The sequence below is a fragment of the Melitaea cinxia genome, chromosome 24, assembly GCF_905220565.1.
Source record: "Melitaea cinxia chromosome 24, ilMelCinx1.1, whole genome shotgun sequence".
NCBI lineage: Eukaryota > Metazoa > Arthropoda > Insecta > Lepidoptera > Nymphalidae > Melitaea > Melitaea cinxia.
The window spans coordinates 6932393-6955992 of NC_059417.1; the positions used below are offsets into that span (position 1 = coordinate 6932393).

The window sequence follows — 23600 nt, forward strand, 5'->3', positions numbered from 1 at the left end:
TGCTACTGCAAAGACGTCGTAAACATCATGTATGTGATAATTTAACTACATTTAATACGCACTTCGTTAAAAAATTCTTGAGTTTTCTAGGCCCTTACCTTTACAATAAGATTAATAGAATACTAAATGTATACCCCTTGACAAGAAAACAATGTAAACTAAAAGTATACCAATACTTACAAAATTTAAGCTATGAGGAAACAGAAAAACTATTAAAAATAACACAGTAAAAACTAATTAAAAACATTGTGGACAAATAGAATTTACTGCAGCATATAGTGACTTAATAACACAAATTATAAAAAGAGTTTACATAGCTTACTAACAAACAAACTTAATTCATACTTACATACAGACACACATAACACTCTCTCACACGCAACACACACACACACACACACACACACGGAACACACACACTCACAAACTCACATATTAAAACAATTCATGAAATAAATTAGAAGTTTATGTAATCGTCGTCTTACAAACTTAAAGCTAATGTATATATTAAATGAATGTATAAGATATATATCTCCTGGCACCTATTATGGTATAATAAATAATTACTGGAAGGGAATGGTGCTGATAGCCGAGATACAGGCTATGCCTAGTTCGGTTACAGATGCTAATCTCATTACTTCTGATATTGTTGCCACATTATCATTGTAATATAGTTCTAAGTTTGTGAAATAAAGATATTATTATTATTATTATTACTGTAAAAAAAACATACTGTATTATATTAGCATAGATTAGTATAAATATCTTTTTACAAAATCATATTTTAAAACAAAACATCGATATAAATATAAGTACACGATAAACACATTACATCCCTACGGTATAATTTTCCGGTATAAATATTAATAACGGTTTTCTTTACAATTTAAAACTTTGTTTCTACATATCGAGCGTGCATGTATTATGATTTTTTCCCTTTTTTTCATTTTATATCGCTCACAAAGAGATGCGGAAAGCTGTATGGAGAATTCTTGCATGACGGCGCTTTTAATCTTTCGAAAAAAAGCAAGTTTTGATACTAGTTATTCCTGTTATATTTGAAGATTAAAATATGCATAGTATTGCATATTTTTGTATATGTGCATACATTAAAACTAAAGATATTTTAAAGGATAAAAACATAACATGTAAAATACCAATTTAATTTATCCATGCCTTTTGTTGGTCATTTTAAGTTCCCCGATATTTCGCTATTGTTTCAAGAACCAACCAAGGTTCAAAATATTTATTTATTTATTTTATACTTTATTGTACACCACAAATATATTACAAACAAAGCATAAAGATAGTTACAGACAGTGAAGTACAATGGGCGGACTTATGGCTAATTAGCCATTTCTTCCAGACAAGCCATATTTAGTGTTCGACTCATTGTGACTATGAAAAAAAAATAAAAAAATCTAGATACCTCATAATACTATTATATTCTCTAGAATATAATAAATAATAATTAATAAGCACGCGTATGGGTGACTCCCTGTGTGGCAGGAATAATCACTTCATTACTAAGTCATATAAACAAGGCTATTAGACTCATTCTTGAAGGCTGGATATTTTTAAGACGCGTTGCCCTGACCTTTTTGGACAGAAGATATGTTCGATATTATTCGAGTGCTCGTAAGTCTATTAAAATAGAGGTTATATATTAACTATAGATAAATAACCTGTCCTATTATTTTACCAGTTACAATAAATTGTATTTAACCAAACCTGTTATTAATAACAATAGTATATTTTTTATTGCACACCATCAAAAGATACAAACAAAAGTAGTACAATTAGAGGAAGATGTACAAAGGCGGTCTTATCGCTAAAAGAGCGATTTCATCCAGACAACCTTTGGGTATAGGACAAGGCATAGAAAAGCGGTAAGAAAGTGTACAAATAATTGTTATAAAAATTAGAATAAATTACGATACAACACAAAATTATACATATATACATACATATACATACCCACATACACCTATATACATACATACACTCACATATACACATATACATGTATATATAAATACAAATAATTCATACATATTTATATCATCCAAAGGTGAAAAGACAATCATGGCGAATTTAGCGACAAATAAAGTGAGCCTTAAAATATTATTTGAAGCTAAAGAGTGATTCAGCTTCTCTTATAGAAAGACGAAGAGAATTCCAGAGCTTAATAGTTGTTACAGAGAATGAGTTAGCGTAGAACGAAGAAGTGTGATAGATTGAATTTATGTTTAAAATTTTATTTACGTACATTTTTCATATTTGCCTAATGGTAGGTTACAGTTTTAACTGAAGTTTTATATTTTTTAAAATATTTACTTATTTTCACTACTGCATATTTATGTTGCGGGAAGTAGCATACATCTTGCACAAAGTTTTGAGCGACCTATTGGAAAAGCGTTACAAACTTATAGCGCTTATCCAAATCATTGCTAAATATTACTGCTTACTGATAGGTAGCCAGAACTCTTGGCAAGAATTAAAGCTCGGCAATCGATTTTCAATTCGATTCTCTATTCGGTTCGTTATTCGATTCTTTCTCGATTTACTATTCGATTTTGTATTAGTTTTTTAATCGATTTTATAATCTATTTAATAATACATTTTATAATTTATTTAATAATCGATTTTCTATTCGATTTTGGTCATCGATTCTCTATTCGATTTTGTAATCGATTTTCTATTCGATTTAACAATCAATTTTCTAAGCGATTTTCCATTCAATTGTCCAATTGAAAAAAAAATTATTCTCCTCAAAAGTCTTTCGTATAACTAAATAGAAACACAGTGCTAATAATGTTTTTTGTTCATTGGTAATTAATAGCCTTCTTATTGTGAATGTGCTACCTACAAATTGCCCCGACAAATAATAATAATAATAATAATTTAATTTGCCACCTCCATAAAATGAATCACTTATACAAAACTTTGTAAAAGAATACCACTTAGTTTATAGGTTTTATCTAGATTTGAAGCTGCAAACTTTTCACATATTTTTCCAAGTGAAAAGATAGTCTAGACTCTAGAGCATTCAAAAGTGGTATTTTACAACATTTTAACTTTATATTTTTATAGGCAGTAACGGATAATTGAATTACTATCGTTTTTTTTTTTAATTTGTGTTTATTTCTAATTGTATATTGTTTACTTGACCGTCAAATGTAGTTTAATTATGAAAAAAATAATAAAGAGCAATGCTTTAGAACTACTATTACAATTTTCTTATTAATCTAAGTACATATTGATCCAGAGAAATAGCCTACATCCAGCTGTGACATGTTATCAGCAGAATCAAATAAAATGAAAAAAAAAAACAAATATTGAATAACTTTTGTGAACAAACAGTAAAAGACAGTGTAAAGCTCATACTTTAAGCAGCGTAGAGCTGTAGTATACTACTGAATAAAAAAAAACATAGGACAGTAATAAATAAGCTAAAGATTACTAATGATTGATAAAAGAGGGAGATGAAGGTTTTAAAACGTATCATCTGTTTTAGATTTATATCTCCTTTTATTTTACCATTTAAAAAAAAATTCGCATTGTTTTTCAGGTAATGGCTACATCGAAGGCACAGAGCTGGATGGCTTCCTGAGAGAATTTGTCTCTAGCGCCAATTTTACTGATATCAGCCCGGATGTGAGTTATTTATTTATCTAAATTTTTATATATAAGTTGATTAAAAAATTTTTGAAGCTTCCATGGTCATTATCAATACTTTTACTAGGTATGGACTTATAGCGTTTGTGATTTTAAATCGCCCGTGATAATGACGTTTGCAATGTGACAGTTATGGTAAATCTCGTTTAAGTAAATATATTCATAATTTTATACGATCAGAAACTATGTTAGAAAAATAAAGTATATTTCATAATACACTTAAAACAACTACAACATGCTAAAGAAATTTATAAGAAAGAAAAAAAGACATTTATATGGGGTATAAGTCGCAGCTAACAAAATTTTCATTTACACTAAAAAAAGTATATTATATATACTTCAATTATATTAAAAAATACATAAGGAACACAAAGAAAACCAAAAAGAGAAAAAAACACATCGCTTGAAAAAAAATACAGAGATGGTACTTCTTCTTCTTAAGGTGCCGTCTCCTCCCGAAGGTTGGCAATCATTAGGGCGATTTAAATTTTCGAGACCGCTGATCTGAACAGTGATCTTGTACTCTTCCCGAACCACTGGCGCAAGTTCTTTAGCCACGATATCCTTCTGCGGCCAGGCTTCCCTCTGCCTGCTACTTTCCCCTGAATGATAAGTTGAAGTTCATATTTTTTGGTGTTGCGCATCACGTGTCCAAAATATTCCAATTTCCTCCTCTTTATGGTTGTAAGTATCTCTGTGACCTTCCCCATTCTTTGTAGCACGGTGGTGTTTCGTACGCGGTCTCTCCAAGAAATTTTTCCAGTCTTTTAGACATGGCTTCTGTTAGCGTCCAAGCTTCCACACTATAGAGATAGTACAAGGGAATGTATATATGAATATAATTAAGAATAGCGATTCGTCGTGATGTTCATTTATAAACAGTTGATAACAAAACAGACAGACTAACACTCACGTTTTCATCTTCTTAACATACCGACAAGGTAAGTTCATATAAGAAAAAACCGATTAATAGCTAGTAGAATAGAATACAGTAAAAGTTATGTAACTGACATGTTTAATCTGATTAACCGTGAAACTCTACGTGTCAAATATTTGCTTTTGAGATCTGTGAAATTAGTCATTAATAAAGTCAAACAAATCCCTCAGTATCTTATTTACGTCTTTCTTATAAACTATTCGATAACTATCTATAATTTAAATGCGATTATATTATATAATTATATTGCACCTTCAAACACAATATTTTATCGAAGTATAAACTCTTAAAGCTCACACGTAAAATTAATGATGTAAGAAATTCCTGGCTTAAACCTTTAAATGTTGGAAACTCCGATATTATTAAATTCTCGATACAGGTTTCGATATTATTATTTTTTTTTTTTTAGTTTATTAAAATGAGATATTTGTAAAGTATTTCTGTTGTAGTATTTATTGTTAAAGTTAAAATATATTTATAAAACCTTTTTTCTAATAAAGTTTTTTCTAAATTTCAAGGCGCTAAGTAGCGAAATATATGAGATATTGTATGTACTTATTACTGTATGCAACTGCTTTATGAATAGTTAAAGTGATTCCTTTACTCGTGAAAGTCCTGCGAAAAATTGCTTTTAGTGGTAAGGCTGCCATTGCGTATCATCATTCATTACCTATATATATATATATATATATATATATATATATATATATATATATATATATATTAATACGCCAAGGGTAAAATATTTGCCTCCCTTTTTAGAAAAAATCTCACAATTACTCCACATAAATTATATATCATTTTATAGATAATTGCTTGCTCTATCGACACCAACAACTAAAAAAATTATTATTTTTGTAAATTAATTAATTATTAATATTATAAATGTGACGGCTTTAATTTTGTAACAACGTTAACATTATTTACGGTCGGTTATTTTTTTACTCATTCAGTGCAAATTATTCGAACAGGTATTGCTAGTTTGTTTCTAATATTGTAAAATAACGAATTTTAGTAATGTCTGCCCCAAAAAAAACGAAATAAATAAATCAATCAAATCTATTAAGCAACTTAAAGTATAGAACAGCTAATTCATTTATAAAATACTTCTAAACAATGTAAAAGAAATAAAAAAAACAGCAATTTTAAATTATTTAATCAATAATAATATTCAAAAGAGAAAAGGCAGATCATTTATCAACATCTACGCATACATCATTCACTTTTACTTGTCCCGTAGCACATTGGCTTCCATCAAACGAAGCTTGCATTAAATTTATCTCTATCGTTTTATCAACAACATTCAGGTCAGTAATATTTTGATTACTATCAGTTATATTCAAATTATGATCAGTAACATTCAGGTTATTATCAGTAATAATTTTATTACTATCAGTTATATTTAGATTATGATCAGTAACATTCAGGTTATTATCAGTAATATTTTGATTATTATCAGTTATATTCAAATTATGATCAGTAACATTCAGGTTGTTATCAGTAATAATTTGATTACTATCAGTTATATCCAGATTATTCTCAGTAACATTCAGGTTATTATCCGTAATATTTTGATTAATATCAGTTATATTCAAATTATGATCAGTAACATTCAGGTTGTTATCAGTAAAATTTTGATTAATATCGGTTATATTCAAATTATTATCAGTAGCATTCAGATTATAAGACACGGAGTATTCTGTGTCGCTGCTAGTGTAGTTGACGTACACGTCTTCTGTCGTGTCCACAGATATGTTCTCGTGTATGTGCGCACCGCAGACCAGTATCATATGCAGAATCAGTAGCAGTATGATCGGATACATTCTTTATTGTAAGAGCTCTCTCTGTTCACTATTTTACAACGGTTTTAATAAATTCGAACAGACCACTTTTAAATTTACTGTTTGTAATCTTTTAAAAAAATTAAAAAATGTAGATTAAAAATTGAAGTATGTAAATAAAAGTAGATTGATATTCTTTATGCAACTTCTTTGCTTGTTTGCACTAACACACTTTGTGTCTTGTTTCATTTATATGACACTAATAAAACTTGAGAAATAACCCCCACGAGGTGGACCGACGATATAGTCAGGGTCGCAGGAAGCCGCTGGATGTGTGCTGCGCAGGACAGATCATCGTAGAAAGCATTAGGGTAGGCTTATGCTCAGCAGTGGGCGTCCGTGAGCTGATATGATGATGATGATGAAACTTGATTTCACTGATATTGTTAAAAAGTTTGTATATGTTATCTATGATGCTCGGACTATAAATAGTGATAAGTTTACATCACAAAATTCACACGATATCTCGATCTAAACGAACTTAATCACTGACCACAAAAAAAAGTAACCAGAAAAATACGTTATCCGTGCGATGGTCACGAATTGTACAAGGAAAATGGCCGCTTGAAATAGCAACTAACGCAGATAATTAATTATAAATTTCGCATAGCATGTAGTAAAAAATACAAGGTCATATGTGTTTATACAAATAGAAAACGTTAAAAATAATAAAGTGCTTAATGGACTCAACTACATCGACAAATTGATACAACTCATTAACCGACATTGCAAATAGTGGAACTTATAAATTAATTTTTATGTCGATGTCTTCGCCTTATCTATACTAATATTATAAAGCTAGAGTTTTTTTTCTTTGTATGTTTGTTTGAACGCGCTAGTCTCAGGAACTACTGGTCCGATTTGAAAAATTCTTTCAGTGTTAAATAGCCCATTTATTGAGGAAGGCTATATGGTATTTTTTTTTTTCAAATTAACGCGTGAGAAACCATTGGGCACAGCTAGTGTAAAGGTATTGTTGAAATATTGTATATTATATATACTTTATTGCACTCAAAAATACATATAGAAACATAAAATAATAGTAAGGTTTATGGCAAAGGTGAACTTATCTCTGAAAGAGATTTCTTCCAGTCAACCCATGGTAATGAGTAAGTGTTTCATATAGCGAGGCTAACAGTGCAAGAAATGTTCATTAAGAAGGAAAAAAATATAAAAAAACACCAAAGAAAAATAAATAAATAAAAGATAATAAAATTTATATTTATACAAAAATGTAACATACTACATATTAACAAATACATATGAAGATACATACCAAAATACAAATATACTTATACATATACATAAACATATACATACTCACTATAATATATAAGTAAATACATACATATTCTATAATATACAGATGATTACACTTTGCTAGTGAAAGCAAGTGTTTCTTTAAGTTATATTTAAAGGAAACAAGGGAAGGACTAGTTTGAATGACTCTTGGGAGTTTGTTCCATAGTATGGAGGCGCGTACCGAATAAGAATTTAACTTAAATCTTGTATTACATTTCGGTATGTCTAGCTTAGCTGTAATGCCTGGAACGAGTAGGAGAGGGCAGTAGGTGAAATCGGGATCGAAGATACGATGGAGCATTTGGATCTTGAAGGATATTAAAGAGAGTGGAAAGGATGTGCATATCACGCCGAAGACGAATGGGGAGCCATTTTAACTGAGCACGAAAGTGAGTCATGCGATCAAATTTTCACAGGCCAAAAATGAACCTTATGGCAAGATTTGGAGTCGTTCTAACTAAGTAGCTCCTCAGTCACATCCAGATAGCATACATCAGCACGGACTGACACACACATGGAAAAATAAATAATAATTACAATCATGCACAAACTATAAGCTTCAGTCAGTTAATGTGTTGTATTATCGATGTGTGCGTGAGTTTAACGAGCTCATATTATATACTTGAGCTCTTTTTCAATGTTGTTACAGCCAAATAAAATAGTCTGATACTTGTAGAATATCTAGATCATTTTATACAAAGACTAAAATGTAGAGGCAATGTATGACGTTTTTAAAATAGGCAACTTAATAGATACGGACCAGGTTTACACATAATTATAATACAATTATTACTTTTTTTTTTTCTTTATCCGCTTCATGTCCTTTTGCCCAAAGGATGTCTGGATGAGACCACGTCGTAGCAATAATCGGCCTTTAATCCTTTAATACATTTATATATTTTGTTAGTGTTTTATTTTGTTTTTGTTTATTTTTGATTTACAATCCAAACTAATATAATGAAGGTGAGTTTGTTTGTTTAAAGGCGCTAATCTCAGGAAGGAGGAAGTACTGGTTCGAATCGTAAAATTATTTTTGTGTTGGGTAGTCTTTATACCAAAAAAGGTATATTTTTTTCTTTTTAATATTTTAGTACGTATTTAGTATTATTATTATTATTATTTCTCGCTTGTTTCTTTTTCTTTTATGTTATTTGTATTATTTTTGGTTGTACAATAAAGTATATTTGTATTGTATTGTATTGTACGTTTTTTCCTCAAATTAACGCGGATGAAACCGCGGGACACAGTTAAGTTAGTAAAGAATATTTTTACTGTCTTGTTTTGTAATATGTTTAATAGAACATTTGATACTTTACCTGACCCCCACCGAGCATACTATACAATAGATAGGAGATCCATAAAATGCCTGAATTATATAATTTGCCGACAGCAAATGTATTCTATTCTTTACATTACATCAATTAAAACTATAATTATTTGCGGTTCTACACACTTCATTTACCTTGTTAAATTTGTTACTATCGCACGGATATAGTATTTCATCTTTTTATTGGCCAGTTTTTTTTATATAATTCGAGATTTTGAAAATATTTGAGAATAATTGTGTTTGCTCGCAAACGAAAAAAAAACCGACTTCAATTACATCGAAGAGTAATACAACGTAGATCGACGAAAAAATAGTAATACTTTGTTCGTATTCCATATAACGCGACATTATAAAATTGTAGAATTATATAATGTTCTACTGTTATTTCTAACATTTTGTTAGCGATTGTAGGCAGAAATTTCATAAAAGGCCCGTCGTCGATTCGCGCGAAGCGCTGACATCGCTTATTACGGCGGGTTTTTTAGTTGAAGCGGATTTATATTGAATTACGGTTTATGTCTTTTTTATTAAAAATATGTAATGTTCATGTTTTCACACAGCTCCGATGCACGACTGGAGTTTACCCCTTCAGATCAACTGTCTAAATAGGCACAAAAAGGCTTACTAGTCTAAGAAATATATTATTACTATATCAAATTGTAAATAAATGAATGCAATAACGCCATCTATCGGAACCTAATTGCGTTATTAGAAAACGTCTGAACGCCATCTCTAACAAGGTCATTCGTTCAGTAGATTTTACTGTTCAATTTTTTCATTCCGGGGCCTTAAATGAAAATCGATTCTTAAGGAGAAAACTCCAAAAACAGTCATGTAAATACGCCATATCAGATATAGCTCAAAAAGTTCGAGTCAAATCTCAATTATATTTAAATGGGACCACATGACAAGCACCACCTATCGATTAAAAAAAGAATCATCGATATCGGTCCACCCAGTAAAATAGTAATGAGGTTAATATAACGTTGGTCGACGTAAAATAGCCAAGTAAATACCCAGTATTAGCGATAACTCAAAAATTAAAAGCTCAAATATATTTATAACGAATAAACTGCTACTCTCTACTCTAGTGGAATATTGTAATTTGATCGATAGTGAACGAAGTAATTTCATAACATTTTGATAGATGGCGTTGTGGCAAAGTATTGAACATGACCACAGTCGTCTTAACATCGTCATGTAAATACGTGTCATCAAAGATTACTCAAAAATTGCTCATTATATCTCAATCATATTTAAAACGGACGACATGACAAGTATTAGCTTTTGATTTATACAAAAAAGATCAAAATCAGTGCACCCAGTAAAAAGATATAACGTATAATACAACGTAGGGTGACGAAAAAACCGTCAAGTAAATACGCAATATTAGATATAACTCACAAATTACGAATCAAATCTCAATTAAATTTGAATGGGACCACGTGACGAATAGTAGCTTTTAATTTATATAAGAAACGTCAAAATCGGTGCACCCAGTAAAAAGTTATGAGGTATAATACAACGTAAGGTGACGAAAATAATGTCAAGTAAATACGCGTTATCAAAGATTAATCAAAAAGTAGTTATCAGATCTCGATAAAATTTATATGTGACCACATGATAAACATCAGCTTTCGATTAAAGTAAAAATTATCAAAATCGATACAACCAGTAAAAAGTTATTGCGGATTTTCAAGAGTTTCTCTCGATTTCTCTGGGATCCCATCATCAGATCCTGGTTTCCTTATCATGGTATCAAACTAGGGATATCCCCTTTCCAACAAAAAAAGAATTATCAAAATCGGTACACCCAGTAGAAAGTTATGTGGTATAATACAACGTAGGTCGACGAAAAAAGCGTCAAGTAAAAACGCATTATTAGATATAATTCGAAAAGTAGTTGTTAGATCTCAAATAAATTTAAATGGGACCAATCGGCACACACCACCTTTCGATTAAAACAAAATTTGTCGAAATCGGTCTACCTGGTCAAAAGTTCTGATGTAACATACATAAAAAAAAAAAAAAAAAAAAAAAAAAAAAAAAAAAAAATACAGTCGAATTGAGAACCTCCTCCTTTTTTGGAAGTCGGTTAAAAAGAAGAAAAGAAAGTGTGTTAGTGATCACCAAAGTAAATTACTTAAAAACAAACAGTTACTAAATTTGTTTTAATTTTAAATGATATTTTCTACAGTTAAACAAATCGCTTAAGTTAGGTAACAGATAATAAATCAGCCATAAATTTCACACGTTCAACTGACAACCAAAGATTAAAAAAAAAGAATTAACATTAATTTTTATACTTAAATATTTAATCTACAATTTTACATATTTTTTAAATTACAAACAAGAAGTTTAAAATTGGTCTGTTCGAATTTATCAAAACTATTGTAAAACAATGAACAGAGAGGGTTCTTACATTGAAGAATGTTCCCAATCATACTGTTACTGATCCTGCATACACTGTACGGTTTGCACATACACGAGAAGACATCTATTTACACGACAGTAGATGTACACGTTAAATATACTAACAGTAACTCAGGATACACCGTGTCCGATAGTCTGAATGTAACTGATAAGCCGATGGAGTTCCAAATAGCGAATGCTGCCTTTGACGGGAGTCAGTGCCCTTCGGGACAAGTAAAAATTAATGGTATTTGTGTGGATATCGATTAACAATTGACATTTCCTCTTTTGTACGTTATTATCGATTAAATAATTTGAAATTGTATGAATTTTTATTTCTTCCTTGCACGTTATTTAAAAATGTTTTATTGTTTCATTTGTTATGTTCTTGTATTGCATTCACGCTATTTTCTATATACTGTTAATTGTATTTGTATTTTTATACTTATAAACATTATAAGTTTTTACGTAAAATTTAAACCAGTTAAAATTAGCTCGCTTTAGCCTGTAATATCTCACTACTGGGCATAAGCCTCTTTCCTCGTGTAGGAGAAGGATCAGAGCTTAATTCACCACGCTGCTCCAATGCGGGTTGGCGGATATATTACCTACTATGAGTAACGAACGCTATCAGGTGTACATGATAACAACCGGGACTGACGACTTAACGTGCTCTCCGAGGCACGGTGGGGAGACGCACAAAGACTTGGAACGAAGTTCCTTAGGTATGGGGCGTTGCGGAGCGGTACCCTAGCCGGCAAAAAACGTCCGTAACGTTAAAAAAGCGTCAGTTTGCGTAGCGAAACATTCTATATCTATGTTTTTATGTATAGTCATGTATGATGGCTATATAGTGTCGAATGTATGTGATGTCTTCGTGATGACTGTTATTATTATTGTAGTTTGCTATTATTATTATTCTTATTATTATATCATTGGATACTTATTATATATTTTTATAAATCATGTATATAAATAAAAATGAATGTTGCTAAGCGACTCGAGAATGGCTCGACCAATTGGCTAATTTATTATTTTGTATGGTCCTCAAAGCGGAAGGTTTTAATACAAAAAAAAAAATACTATTAACTTTTGACAGAAGAAAGTCTATCCGGGCATAATATTTTATAATAAGAAACTTCATTCCTAGAAAGTCATACCGATGATATAATCGTATTGGTATTTTTTTTTTTCGTGAATATATCGGTATCTTTTTTTAAAATTAATTTTATACAAATCTTTGCATGCAGACGCTTAGAAGTTGTAAGTTTACAAGAATGTAAATAATGAAAATAGGCATGTCATAATTTTGATACAAAAGATTCACAAGTACTTCGTGTACGTCCATTCTCTCAAAATAAGAAGCTCATAACATTTATAGCTTTGTGATATGGTGTTCTATAAAAATATTATCTTTCATTCAAATATTCCTATTTTTATAACTAAAACTCACGACTTCATCCGCGCAGGTTACACGAACCTGACTCTTCCATTTTCTCACGTTAAAATATAGCATATGTCATTCAGTGATAACGTAGCGTTCTCCTGGTAAATGAACCTTTAAAATCGGTCGAGTAATTTTTAATTTTTTTTTAATCAGTACTACAGTAACAGTGATCTGATTCTAGAACTTTATAGACATGCAAAAATAAATATAAATCATATCCAATGGATTTCTTAGTTAATAGTTTCCTGAAAATAAAAATAAAACAACTTACTTCGTCAAGTGACTCTCGCGTTATTTTGCTATCATCCGTACATATAAATTGTTGACGTCCAACATAATATTAATTGAATCAAATATTTTTATTATAAAAGTATTCAAAAAAAATTTCAAATGATATTCAATTTATATTTTTATTGTATTTTGTATAAAAGTATATAATTTATAGCATTAGATTTAGAGTAATATTTATATTAAAGAGAGTAAGATTTATAGTAAATAATTTAGAGCAAAGTTTTAGAGTAAGCGCTTCCCGTATTTTTCAGTTTGCGAAAATATAGCACAGCCTCCTTGGAGGCGTGCAATACAAATCTTTCTTTTTATATTCGTAACATCAGTATAAATAATTTTTTTCTCTGACTTTTATAACAGCTAAGCTGCGGAACCAAATCTTCCGGTAAGAGATGATAAATGAGAATCCCACGGAAGATTTGAATCTAGAGCTATTATTCCTCGGGTTTAGAATATTGCTTATTTTCTTTTTATATTGGATTTCAATAGTACCAAATAAGCACAGATGATTTCGCCAATGTCACGTAGAGATTGTAAAATTTTAATTCGCCATTTTTTACGGAATATCCACGATTAGTTGTCAGCTTTTATATTAGTTGTCAGTTATTTATTTCTTTAAAATATAAAACATTATTAATTACAAGTAAGTATTTACTCAAAAAATACACAAATTAATACACAATAAAACAAAGAAATAAAATTGCAGTGTCTGTTTCTAATAATTGAAAAACCGTTTCTTACTAAATGCATATGGATCTATACACGGTACATTTACCAAAATAACATTTTTTACAATTTCTCTGTCCCTCTATTTGTTCCGGCTAATCTCTGAAACGGCTGGACCGATTTGGATGGGACTTTCACTGGCAGATAGCTGATGTAACTTGAGTTACTTAGGCTACTTTTATTTTAGAAATTTATTTTATAACTTTGCAAACTGAATAATAACTTTTGTGTTAAATTCCTTGCGGACGAAGTCGCGGGCACAGCTAGCATCAAATAAATTATAAATTTTTATTACAATTTTATCAAACGTACAAATAATATTATGGTTAAAAAAAATGTAGAAATGAGAAATAAGATGTAAAAAAAAACCTTAAATAAATAATACTCTCAAATTAATATTATGAGAATTAACAGTAAAGCAAAACGTGCACAGATTAATCTATATCGACGTTCCATTAATTTTCGCTTGTGTCCTGCTTGTCCCGTAGCAACTGTGCTACGGGAAAAGCAGGACACCATTAAATTACCATTAAATTCAGATTCTATGATAAACGGTGTAGAAAAATTACCAGGAATTCTTCTAGGCTGTTCGATTTGAAGGTCATCGTCAGTAAAATAAATTTTTATATACCCTGTTATACCAAATGTGTTCTTGTTCATCTTTTATCCGAATAGTATTTGCAAGTTGATCAATATTAGTATAACATTCAGGATTTTTACTGCTTTCCTTGTAGCTATTCCAATTTTACGACCAATTTTAAATAAATCGCTTGAATCACTTAAAGTGTTGTTATGATTTTTATAGCTCTGAAGTTACGTAGTAAAGTCTGTCAGTACGTTCGATTGAATTGAAAGTCACAAGAACTATGATGTTTTAAAATAATTTGTTATACATTTCGTATTTAATATGCAAAGCAATTTTGTAGTAATTACAATAGATTGTGTTTACTGGACTTAAGTAAACAAGGTTAAATATATACAGAGATTTTTGTAAAACATACAATATAAGTCGGTTCTGTAAAATTCCACTTATAATTTTATATTATAACCTATGTACCTCTATATACTCTATACAAATATATGGTAATTATTAATAAATATTTTATTTTTGTGTCTATGTATTTGAAATAGCGAAAATATATCTTAACTACATTTTGTTTTACCAATTTAAAGGTAAAATTCAATAAGGCAAGTTTTTGGTATACCATTGTGGTGAAAAACAAGCGTAAGCGCCTGTAAAACCAGGAGCATCACAAGCCCGTTACAGAACCTGTAACGCATCAAATGCGTCCTTAGGATCAGGTAACATTACTTACTATACAATATTACACGAGAACAACAGTAGCTATGATCTTCCTTAATATTGAGATAATTCTCTAGTCTCCTGGGGGGAATCGGGGATAGGGTCGGCAATGTGCTTGCAAAGCTTCTGGTGTTGCACACGTCTATAAGTTTGTTTGTCGATCTAGCTATATATTAAAAAAAAAAAGTCAGGCTGCTCCTGATTTTGAACGAGTTATTTCCTGATGTTCCTTGCCTCACGAAATGGTGACAATTCCACCAACTAAACATTGACCTCGATTCGTTTACGGTTTTCTCTAGTATACTCTAGTAAAAAAAAAATTGTCAAGTTTCGTTCCATACGAAATCTTCAAATAATATTCCAGCAAATATTTTAAATGAATTTGATTGTTAATAAGTAGGACTTTTAAAATTTTTATGTAAAATAACATTAATATATTGTGGAATTCTAAAAATTTTTGAATATCATATCAAAAATTGACCGCTCCAGCGGGATTCGAACCCGCGTGTCGGTCACGGTCAATCGGAGCCGCGGGTTCGAATCCCGCTGGAGCGGTCAATTTTTGATATGATATTCAAAAATGTTTAGGATTCCTAATGTGTGGGTAACACAAAAATAAAATCGTACATATATTGTGGAATGTTGTGTGCTCCGTAATGGAATACATATTAGATAATGATGTAATAATGATTCAATATAATGTTTTATATGTATTCTGTGGATGTACCTATAAAATAAAAAATATAATAAATAAATAAATAAATTTTAGTGTGGTGAAACAACTTGGCTATTGTTATTTAAAGCCACGCAATAACTTGTCGTCCACAAGACTATCTCAATTATTGCTTTTAAATTGCAATTCAATTAACATTATTGCTTGTGGTGGATTATCAGTGTATCAAATTGCTGTATCTTATATTAGCATTATTTTAATGGCAAAAATAACCACAAAGCAACGTTACATTGTATGATACAAAATAATAAAGTTATAAGACAATTGATTGCGCGTTTATCGCTTAATTGCCACATTAAAATTTACTAATATACCAATGACAGTGCAATGTGATTTAGAACTATTGCTGTATTTAGTTAATTGACATTTCGTAGAACATATTTAATGTCGTTATTATAAAAACTTACTAATGAAGAAATAACTATGTTGTGTAACGAGCAATTTTATCGTATATCTACCCAGAAGAATAAACTTCTCGATTATTAGGAATATCAAAATGTATGCGTACACAGTGATAATAGCGGCTCTTGCGCTCCAAGTAGCCTTATGTCTGCCTGTGATGCTCCAGTCGAGAGAATTGGAGATCGATAATGATATTTACAAGCAACACGAAAACAACATGTATGTAGTCGATAAAGTTATTCATGCGTTGAAGGAGTTTCAAGAAAACATAGGTGATAGTGAGCCAGTTAAAGTAAATGTACAAATTATTGACAATAATGAAGTTGGATATCCTAGTGAATATTTCTGTTATTTCGACTATTATTTGTCGATTGGTAAATGTTAATTATTATTGAAATTAAAAGTATTATTTATTATCAATGTCTCTTTTTATTTAATCATAGCTTTATAACGGACTTTTTGAGAACGAAATAACTAAATTATAATTTAACTAATACATTTTACAAATACAAACTCAAAGTAATAACGTTCCTGGAGATAAACGTTTATTTATTTTGCAGGAAGAATGTTTCAGTTTATATTTTTAACTTTTCTGTATAGCTGTGTATTTTCCATTTTGTAACTAAATTTGTGTGTATCTACTGTATACTATGAAAGGGAATTTATATCGATATATCTAGTAGCTTAAACGCCATGTTCATGTTTAACTGAAGTGACATGTGAAGAAGAAGACGCAGAAGGAGATCATGGAGCTAGTGAGAATGACGTCTCCGCTGACCCACTCCAGCGCAGACGTACAGGGGCAAGAAGGAGACGCTTTGCCCACCTCCCCCCCTCGTAATAGTGAGGTCACCGGCCGATAGTCAGGGGACTTCGGCCGGCCGAACGACACGACCCCACATGTCTGAGGGATGGCCGTGTTGTGATCGAGGTCACCCCCACTATTGTGCCGGGGCCCGGAGGTTTCGTCTGGGCCTACTGCCGGGGCGAGGTGGCGAATACTAGCGCGACCCCATCTCGTCCCACCCTGGCGGACGATTGCCCACACGTGGTGGTTTTTTAGTCAGTAGGAGCCTGACATAACCCTCTGGTCCTCCCACGCCATGTTGGATTTTCCCCACGTAAAAAAAGGAATTACCTCGACGCTACAAAAGATCACAGCTAAGTAATAATGATTTCAAGCATTCCTGTAGTGAGTAAGCTGACCAGAGCTCCTAGGGGCTTTAGGGGTACGGTTGGCAATGCGCTTGTGGTGGTCCTGGCGTTGCAGGAGTATATAGGCTACGGTAATCGCTTAGCATCTGGTGAGCAGTACGCATGTTTGCCAAATTAGTTGTTTGAAAAAATGTCCTTTTAATTCTGTACAATAAAACAAGCAATATTTGTAATAACGTTTTCTACAACTAATTTACTCTAACGATTTCCCTGAAATCTGCAATAAAGTAGTGTGCATACTGTAGTCTCATATAAAATTAATCAATTTTATATGAGACTACAGTATGCGTATGATTCTCCGTACTTTTAGCCTTAGCATCGACAGATAAAGAATAGTGATATTCTTATATATGAAATTCTCGTGTCACAATGTTAGTTACAATACTCCTCCGAAATGACTGGTCCGATTTTTATGAAATTTTGTGTGTATATAGGGTAGGTCTAAGAAACAGCCAACATTTATTTTTCATACCCCTAAACTATATGGGGGGGGGGGTATTAAAGGGGTTAATAACATGTATGGCAAAACAACGTTTGCGGGGTCAGCTAGTATTATATATTTTAATATTGTCATTATTAATATACATTTTTATACTCTAATTTCACCCTAATAAATCTCGTTCATCCTTGTACTAGTTGGAAATATTTTAATTCAAAGTTACCCGATACATGTATCAAGCGGTTTATATGAAATTAGTAAACAATCACCATTGCTTATCATTACATAGTATAAAACAAAGTCGTTTTCCGCTGTCTGTATGCTTAGATCTTTAAAACTACGCAACGGATTTTGATGCGGTTTTCTTGAGTAAATAGACTAATTCCAGAGGAAGGTATAATACATGCATAATATAGTAGAGGAAAACTGATAGTTTTTGCAACCGTGCGAAGCCGGGAGGGTCGCTAGTAACATAATATAATTAAGAATCTGTTTTAACAAATAAATCAAATCGTAACAAATAACTACCATGAACTTAACCACTTTGACAAGGCTAAAGCCCATCGAATAGTCAAATGCTAATTTTTATAGTGAATTTTATCGTGAGAAAAATCTAAGAATTACTCAACAATCTTTACTCTGCTTATTCAACGTCCCCTTAACAAAAGAGAATATTACCTATTGCCTATTCGAGTTAAGAAAAAAGTGAGTCATCGCTCTCACTTAGCTTAACCATACCCCTTAACCAATTAAATCGTATTAAATTAGTACACTGTTTGAATGTCTTACTTCAAGTGGTCAATATGACTGCGTTCTAATTTACTACTGAGTGATAGTTTTGATTTTCTATTTTCTTAACGCGAATAGACTATAGCAATCAGCTATTTCCGTTCTGATTCAGTTCAATACTGAGCTTCGAGCAATAGTCAATTTCACCATCTAATCAATCAATCTACAATTTTTCTAGTAGACTTCCAAAGCCCTTTTGAATCGGAATCGTACAAACTAATCATTTATAATTGATAAAACTCATAATATTTAGTTAATGTACAGCAACCAATAATTTGAATGAACATACTGACAAGACCCGTCAAGAAACATAACAGTAGTATTTTATTTATCGTCAATACTTTAATCAACCAATACAAATTCATTCATGAAATCCAGTGTCAGTAAATATTCCACAAGTACAGGTACTGCTTCAAAACAGAGGTGTGTTCCTGTGGTGAGTAAGTTGGCCAGATCTCCAAGTTAGGGTCCGGAGTAGGGTAGGCCGCGCTTTCGATATTCCCGGTGTTTCAGGCATATATAAGCTACGGAAACGCTTATCATCAGATGAGCGGTATACTTGTTTGACTTCTTGAGAATAAAACATTCGCAACATTTTCCATTTTATTATAGTGTAGTAATATCTACCTTAAAGTAGAATTATGCTCTATAGTGAAAAATGTAGACTGTTATTGTACGAACGATAAGCTAAGGATTCCTACCGATATTTTTGCTATATATTTTGTTATGTAATAATAATAGTAACATTCATACCTTAAATTTCAAAAAAAGAACAACAACAAACAAATTAACCTTTTAAATCAGTCGAAGTTGTAGGTACTTATATACATAAATTATACTTACATATCTAACACTATTAAACGAGCAATTATATATATAATATGCACGAGTATGTATGTATATATGTGTAATTTATTTCTAATTTCTATAACAATTATGTGTACATTTCCTAACCGCTTTTCTATGCCCTGTCCTATACCCAAATGTTGTCTGGAAGAAATCACTCTTTTAGCCATAAGACCGCCTTTGTACATCTTCCTCTAATTGTACTACTTTTGTTTGTATCTTTTAATTGTGTGCAATAAAGAATATTATTATTATTATTATTATTATCTAAATCTTGGAAACGGCTCCAACGATTTTCATGAAATTTAGTATGTAGGAGGTTTCGGGGGCGATAAATCCATCTAGCTAGGATTAATATTTAGAAAATGTCGTTTTAACGACGGAAAATCGCTAAAATATCGTTAGAATAGGAAGATAAATTTCAACAGTGTCAATAATTGCTCGGGTGAGGAGAATTCGGCCGATCGGAAATGACGAGAAGACCATGCTTCAAATCCCCATGTCTTCATATCGATTAATTATTATTATCTTATTTTTGATTTTTTATATTTATTTATATTTTTTTATTACTATCGGTAAAATCGAAAAATATTATTCATATTTTATAAATATGTAATTCTTATTTAAATATGATTTCGAAAAAACGCGATTTACTAAAAATACCGAGCTAAGCTCGGTCACCCAGGTACTTTGTAAATAACGAAGCACACACAACAAGATCTACCTTATTTGAATTTAGTAAAAACAATATTTTAATTGCATTTCGAATTTTTAAAAATATATTAATTGAATTTTAGCAATACTTCTACCTCACAGTACATCGCTAAAAATATCAAAGTAAACAAATATGAAGAATAAAAGAAAAACATTTTAAGTTACATTTATTAAAGAGCACTGTCGTACACAGTGGGTGAAAAGATGTATAACTGATAATTAGCATTCACCTTTCACTAAACCGAAATGTCTTAAACAAAAGTATTCAATCTTGTCTCCAGCGTCTTTGTTGATAACGTGAATGTTGATCTCATCTGGTAAATTTGTCTTGCCTGTTTGCTCTTCGAACTCCTTCAGGACATAAAGAACTTTATCAATTAATCCCATATTCGCTGCATATTCATGTAAGAGATCACCACTCACTACTATCTCTTCTGTCTGCTCGAAATGGTCACTAAGTACCACACTGACGGCGAGAATTGCCAGAACGAATATTTGTGTCTTCATTTTGAGATCAGTTATGTTTTTCAAATCAAAAATTTCTTGTTATATATACCGTAAGGTTTATTAATCAATTACAATTTCATTAAAAACTACTTAATATGATAACTTTTAATTTATTAGATGCGGTATAGAATGATGTGATGCAATAAATATAAATTACATGAGAACAGAATGACGAAACCAGTACTTGGAGAATTTTAATGATAGCAGATGCAATTACAAAATACGTTGTTTCATTAAACAAATGTTTTAATTAAAATATTAATGGAAATAATTGAGAAAACAAACTTAAGATCGATAAATCTAAAAATCAAATCTTTTCAGATAATATTGTGTGAATTTATTTTTGTTAGCAATTTTAAGTGATTTATCGTGATTTTTTGCAATGCAGCATACATAGTTAAAGTAACGAATTTATTATCCTTGTCACTCTGCGTCTTATCTGTAACTACCTTATCATCATCACTGCTGAGAATATCTTTATAGTTAATTTCATGTGATTCTTCTTTGAAGACTATCCTTTCATACGAATTGCCGTTATCTATGCTCTTTCTGTTGCTTGATCAGTTTCTAACACTTTTATCTTCATTGACAGTTCCATGGTGATTATTTAACATAGATAACTGATTGTATTTCACAATAATTTCAAATGCACGTGGTATATATTTTATATGCATATCAGACTCGTTCACATATTGATGGTTGTTTTTATCTTCAAAAGCGAATATAATTTATATCGTGAGTATGAAGACTACGCAAGAGTTCATTTTTATTAATAATGATTAAATTAATAATTTCCTTATATATACATATTTGCGGTTCGAATACTAGTCAGATGACATTTAAGTTGTTATTAATTTATTCCGGGGTTTAACATCAAAAATAGCGTTTTGTTTAATTCACTTTCATTTTACGACATAGCTTTAGTTTTTACCTCTATGACTGTAGCTCTCCGTAATTGTGGTATACTATGAATGCATAACGTGTCATAGCAACTTTTTGTATGTGTGTAGTAATATCATTCCTCACGAAACTCCAAAGATAACATAGTTTGAAAACTTTACTAAACATGGCGTCTGAGACGTCGCCGAAATTTTTGAAGTTTAAATTTAAAATCACGATAAGTCCCGTAGAATCAGAAGTGTCCAAAGATTATATTACAGTGATTTATCAAATTCGACTTTGTTGTTCCTGATATTAATGTGATCAGACAAATCCCTTAAGTTTCGTCGTATTAGACCAGATGAGAATTCCTCATAATACCTAAAACATAAATACATTACCGTTTTAAACATACGTGTAATTTTATTATTAGCAGGTTATCTAAATACCATTATTATTATTACACGATAATCTTTTCAGAATAATGTTCTAAATTGATAATTTATTTATTGCTATAAGTATTATATTTTAAGCCATTTTTATTAGTGTATTAAAATATACTTGTGGTGGGTTTTACAAATATTTTTAAATAAATAAATATCTTATACAAGAAGATTATTGTATAATATTTTTTATTCTATTTATTCATACTGCCCAGCTAGAGGTTCTGTCAGAATTTCTAGCTTTGTTAGTCTTCAACAACGCATGTTACACAGAACGCCTGCTTATTGGCTTGTTTTTTATTCGTGTAATAAACCACAATATTTTACTTTGTATAAATAGCGTTGTTGAATTTGATTACTGTGAAGTTATTTAATATTGCAGGAGGTAAGGGTAAATAATACTGCGAAATTATGTTTCTATAAAGATATTTTTTAACCGAATTTGAAACCTATACGCGAGAGAGACTACTTTAAGAATAGCCCAGACGTTTTAACAACAGATGAATGAATATGTCAGGCAGCGGAACCTTGTCTTGTCTGAAATACTCTATTTCCAAATAATTAATTTTTGACAAGTTATTTAATTCACAAAAGCCACATTATAAGCTAGCAATTGTTATATAATACAGTGTTTCAAGGATTTGAACATTATTTTAGCATATTGATGTTTTATTCGTATCGTTTATTACATTTAAAACAAGAACGAAATCAATTAGCTCATTTAAGCATAACAAGAGGAGAAGGCCAAAAAAACCTATCAAAATGTACGAAAATTAGAATAACACAAAAAAGTATTATCAATAAAGATTATTTTCGTTTCATAAACGGCTTTGAAACTGTATATTTAAATTCGATTATGAAAAGTTTAACCAATTTATCAATGATTAAAATAATGAAATAGTTGTAAGTACTTCAACCTTTTTTATATAAAAATCTTTATATAAATTTTTTATTCCAATTCCAATTATTCAGACTTTTTACGTCATTGTATATAAGTTTAAATTAAATTTATATTTATTATTTGTGTTACTGTTGCCATTTCTGTCGATAATAAATAAATAAGCAAGGTGTGTTTTTTATCGTTAAAACAATAAATAAATTAAAAATATTGCCTACATTATCACGTATTATTAAAAAAATATGACTTCATAAAACTTTAAACAGCTACTAAACATTACTGATATCTTACAAATGTAATTTTTCTCATATGACAGACGATTTAAGCAGCCTCTTTCAGGGATAACACTAAAAATCATGTATTAATAAGCAAATATAGGTCTTTTCTTTAGAAAAATTAATTTAAGTTGAATATCGAACACGGTGGTCACCATTCTTTAAGTAATCAAACAGGAAATGAAATATATATATTTTT

The 23600-nt window shown here is 30.7% G+C and overlaps 1 protein-coding gene and 1 long non-coding RNA gene across 2 annotated transcripts in view; one reads left to right on the forward strand and one right to left on the reverse strand.

Moving 5' to 3' along the window:
* The window catches only part of LOC123665506 (calbindin-32), a 92950-nt gene that overhangs the window by 4301 nt on the left and 65049 nt on the right, over positions 1-23600 (forward strand). Inside the window, exon 2 of the mRNA XM_045599799.1 lies at positions 3572-3657. Coding sequence (XP_045455755.1) covers positions 3572-3657 — 86 coding nt within the window. The remainder of the gene's footprint in view (positions 1-3571; positions 3658-23600) is intronic.
* LOC123665510 lies at positions 449-22828 on the reverse strand. The gene is made up of 3 exons (XR_006745060.1): positions 22818-22828; positions 18680-18682; positions 449-716 (listed from the first exon to the last, which is right to left on the reverse strand). It is a non-coding gene; the product is annotated as an uncharacterized LOC123665510 (long non-coding RNA).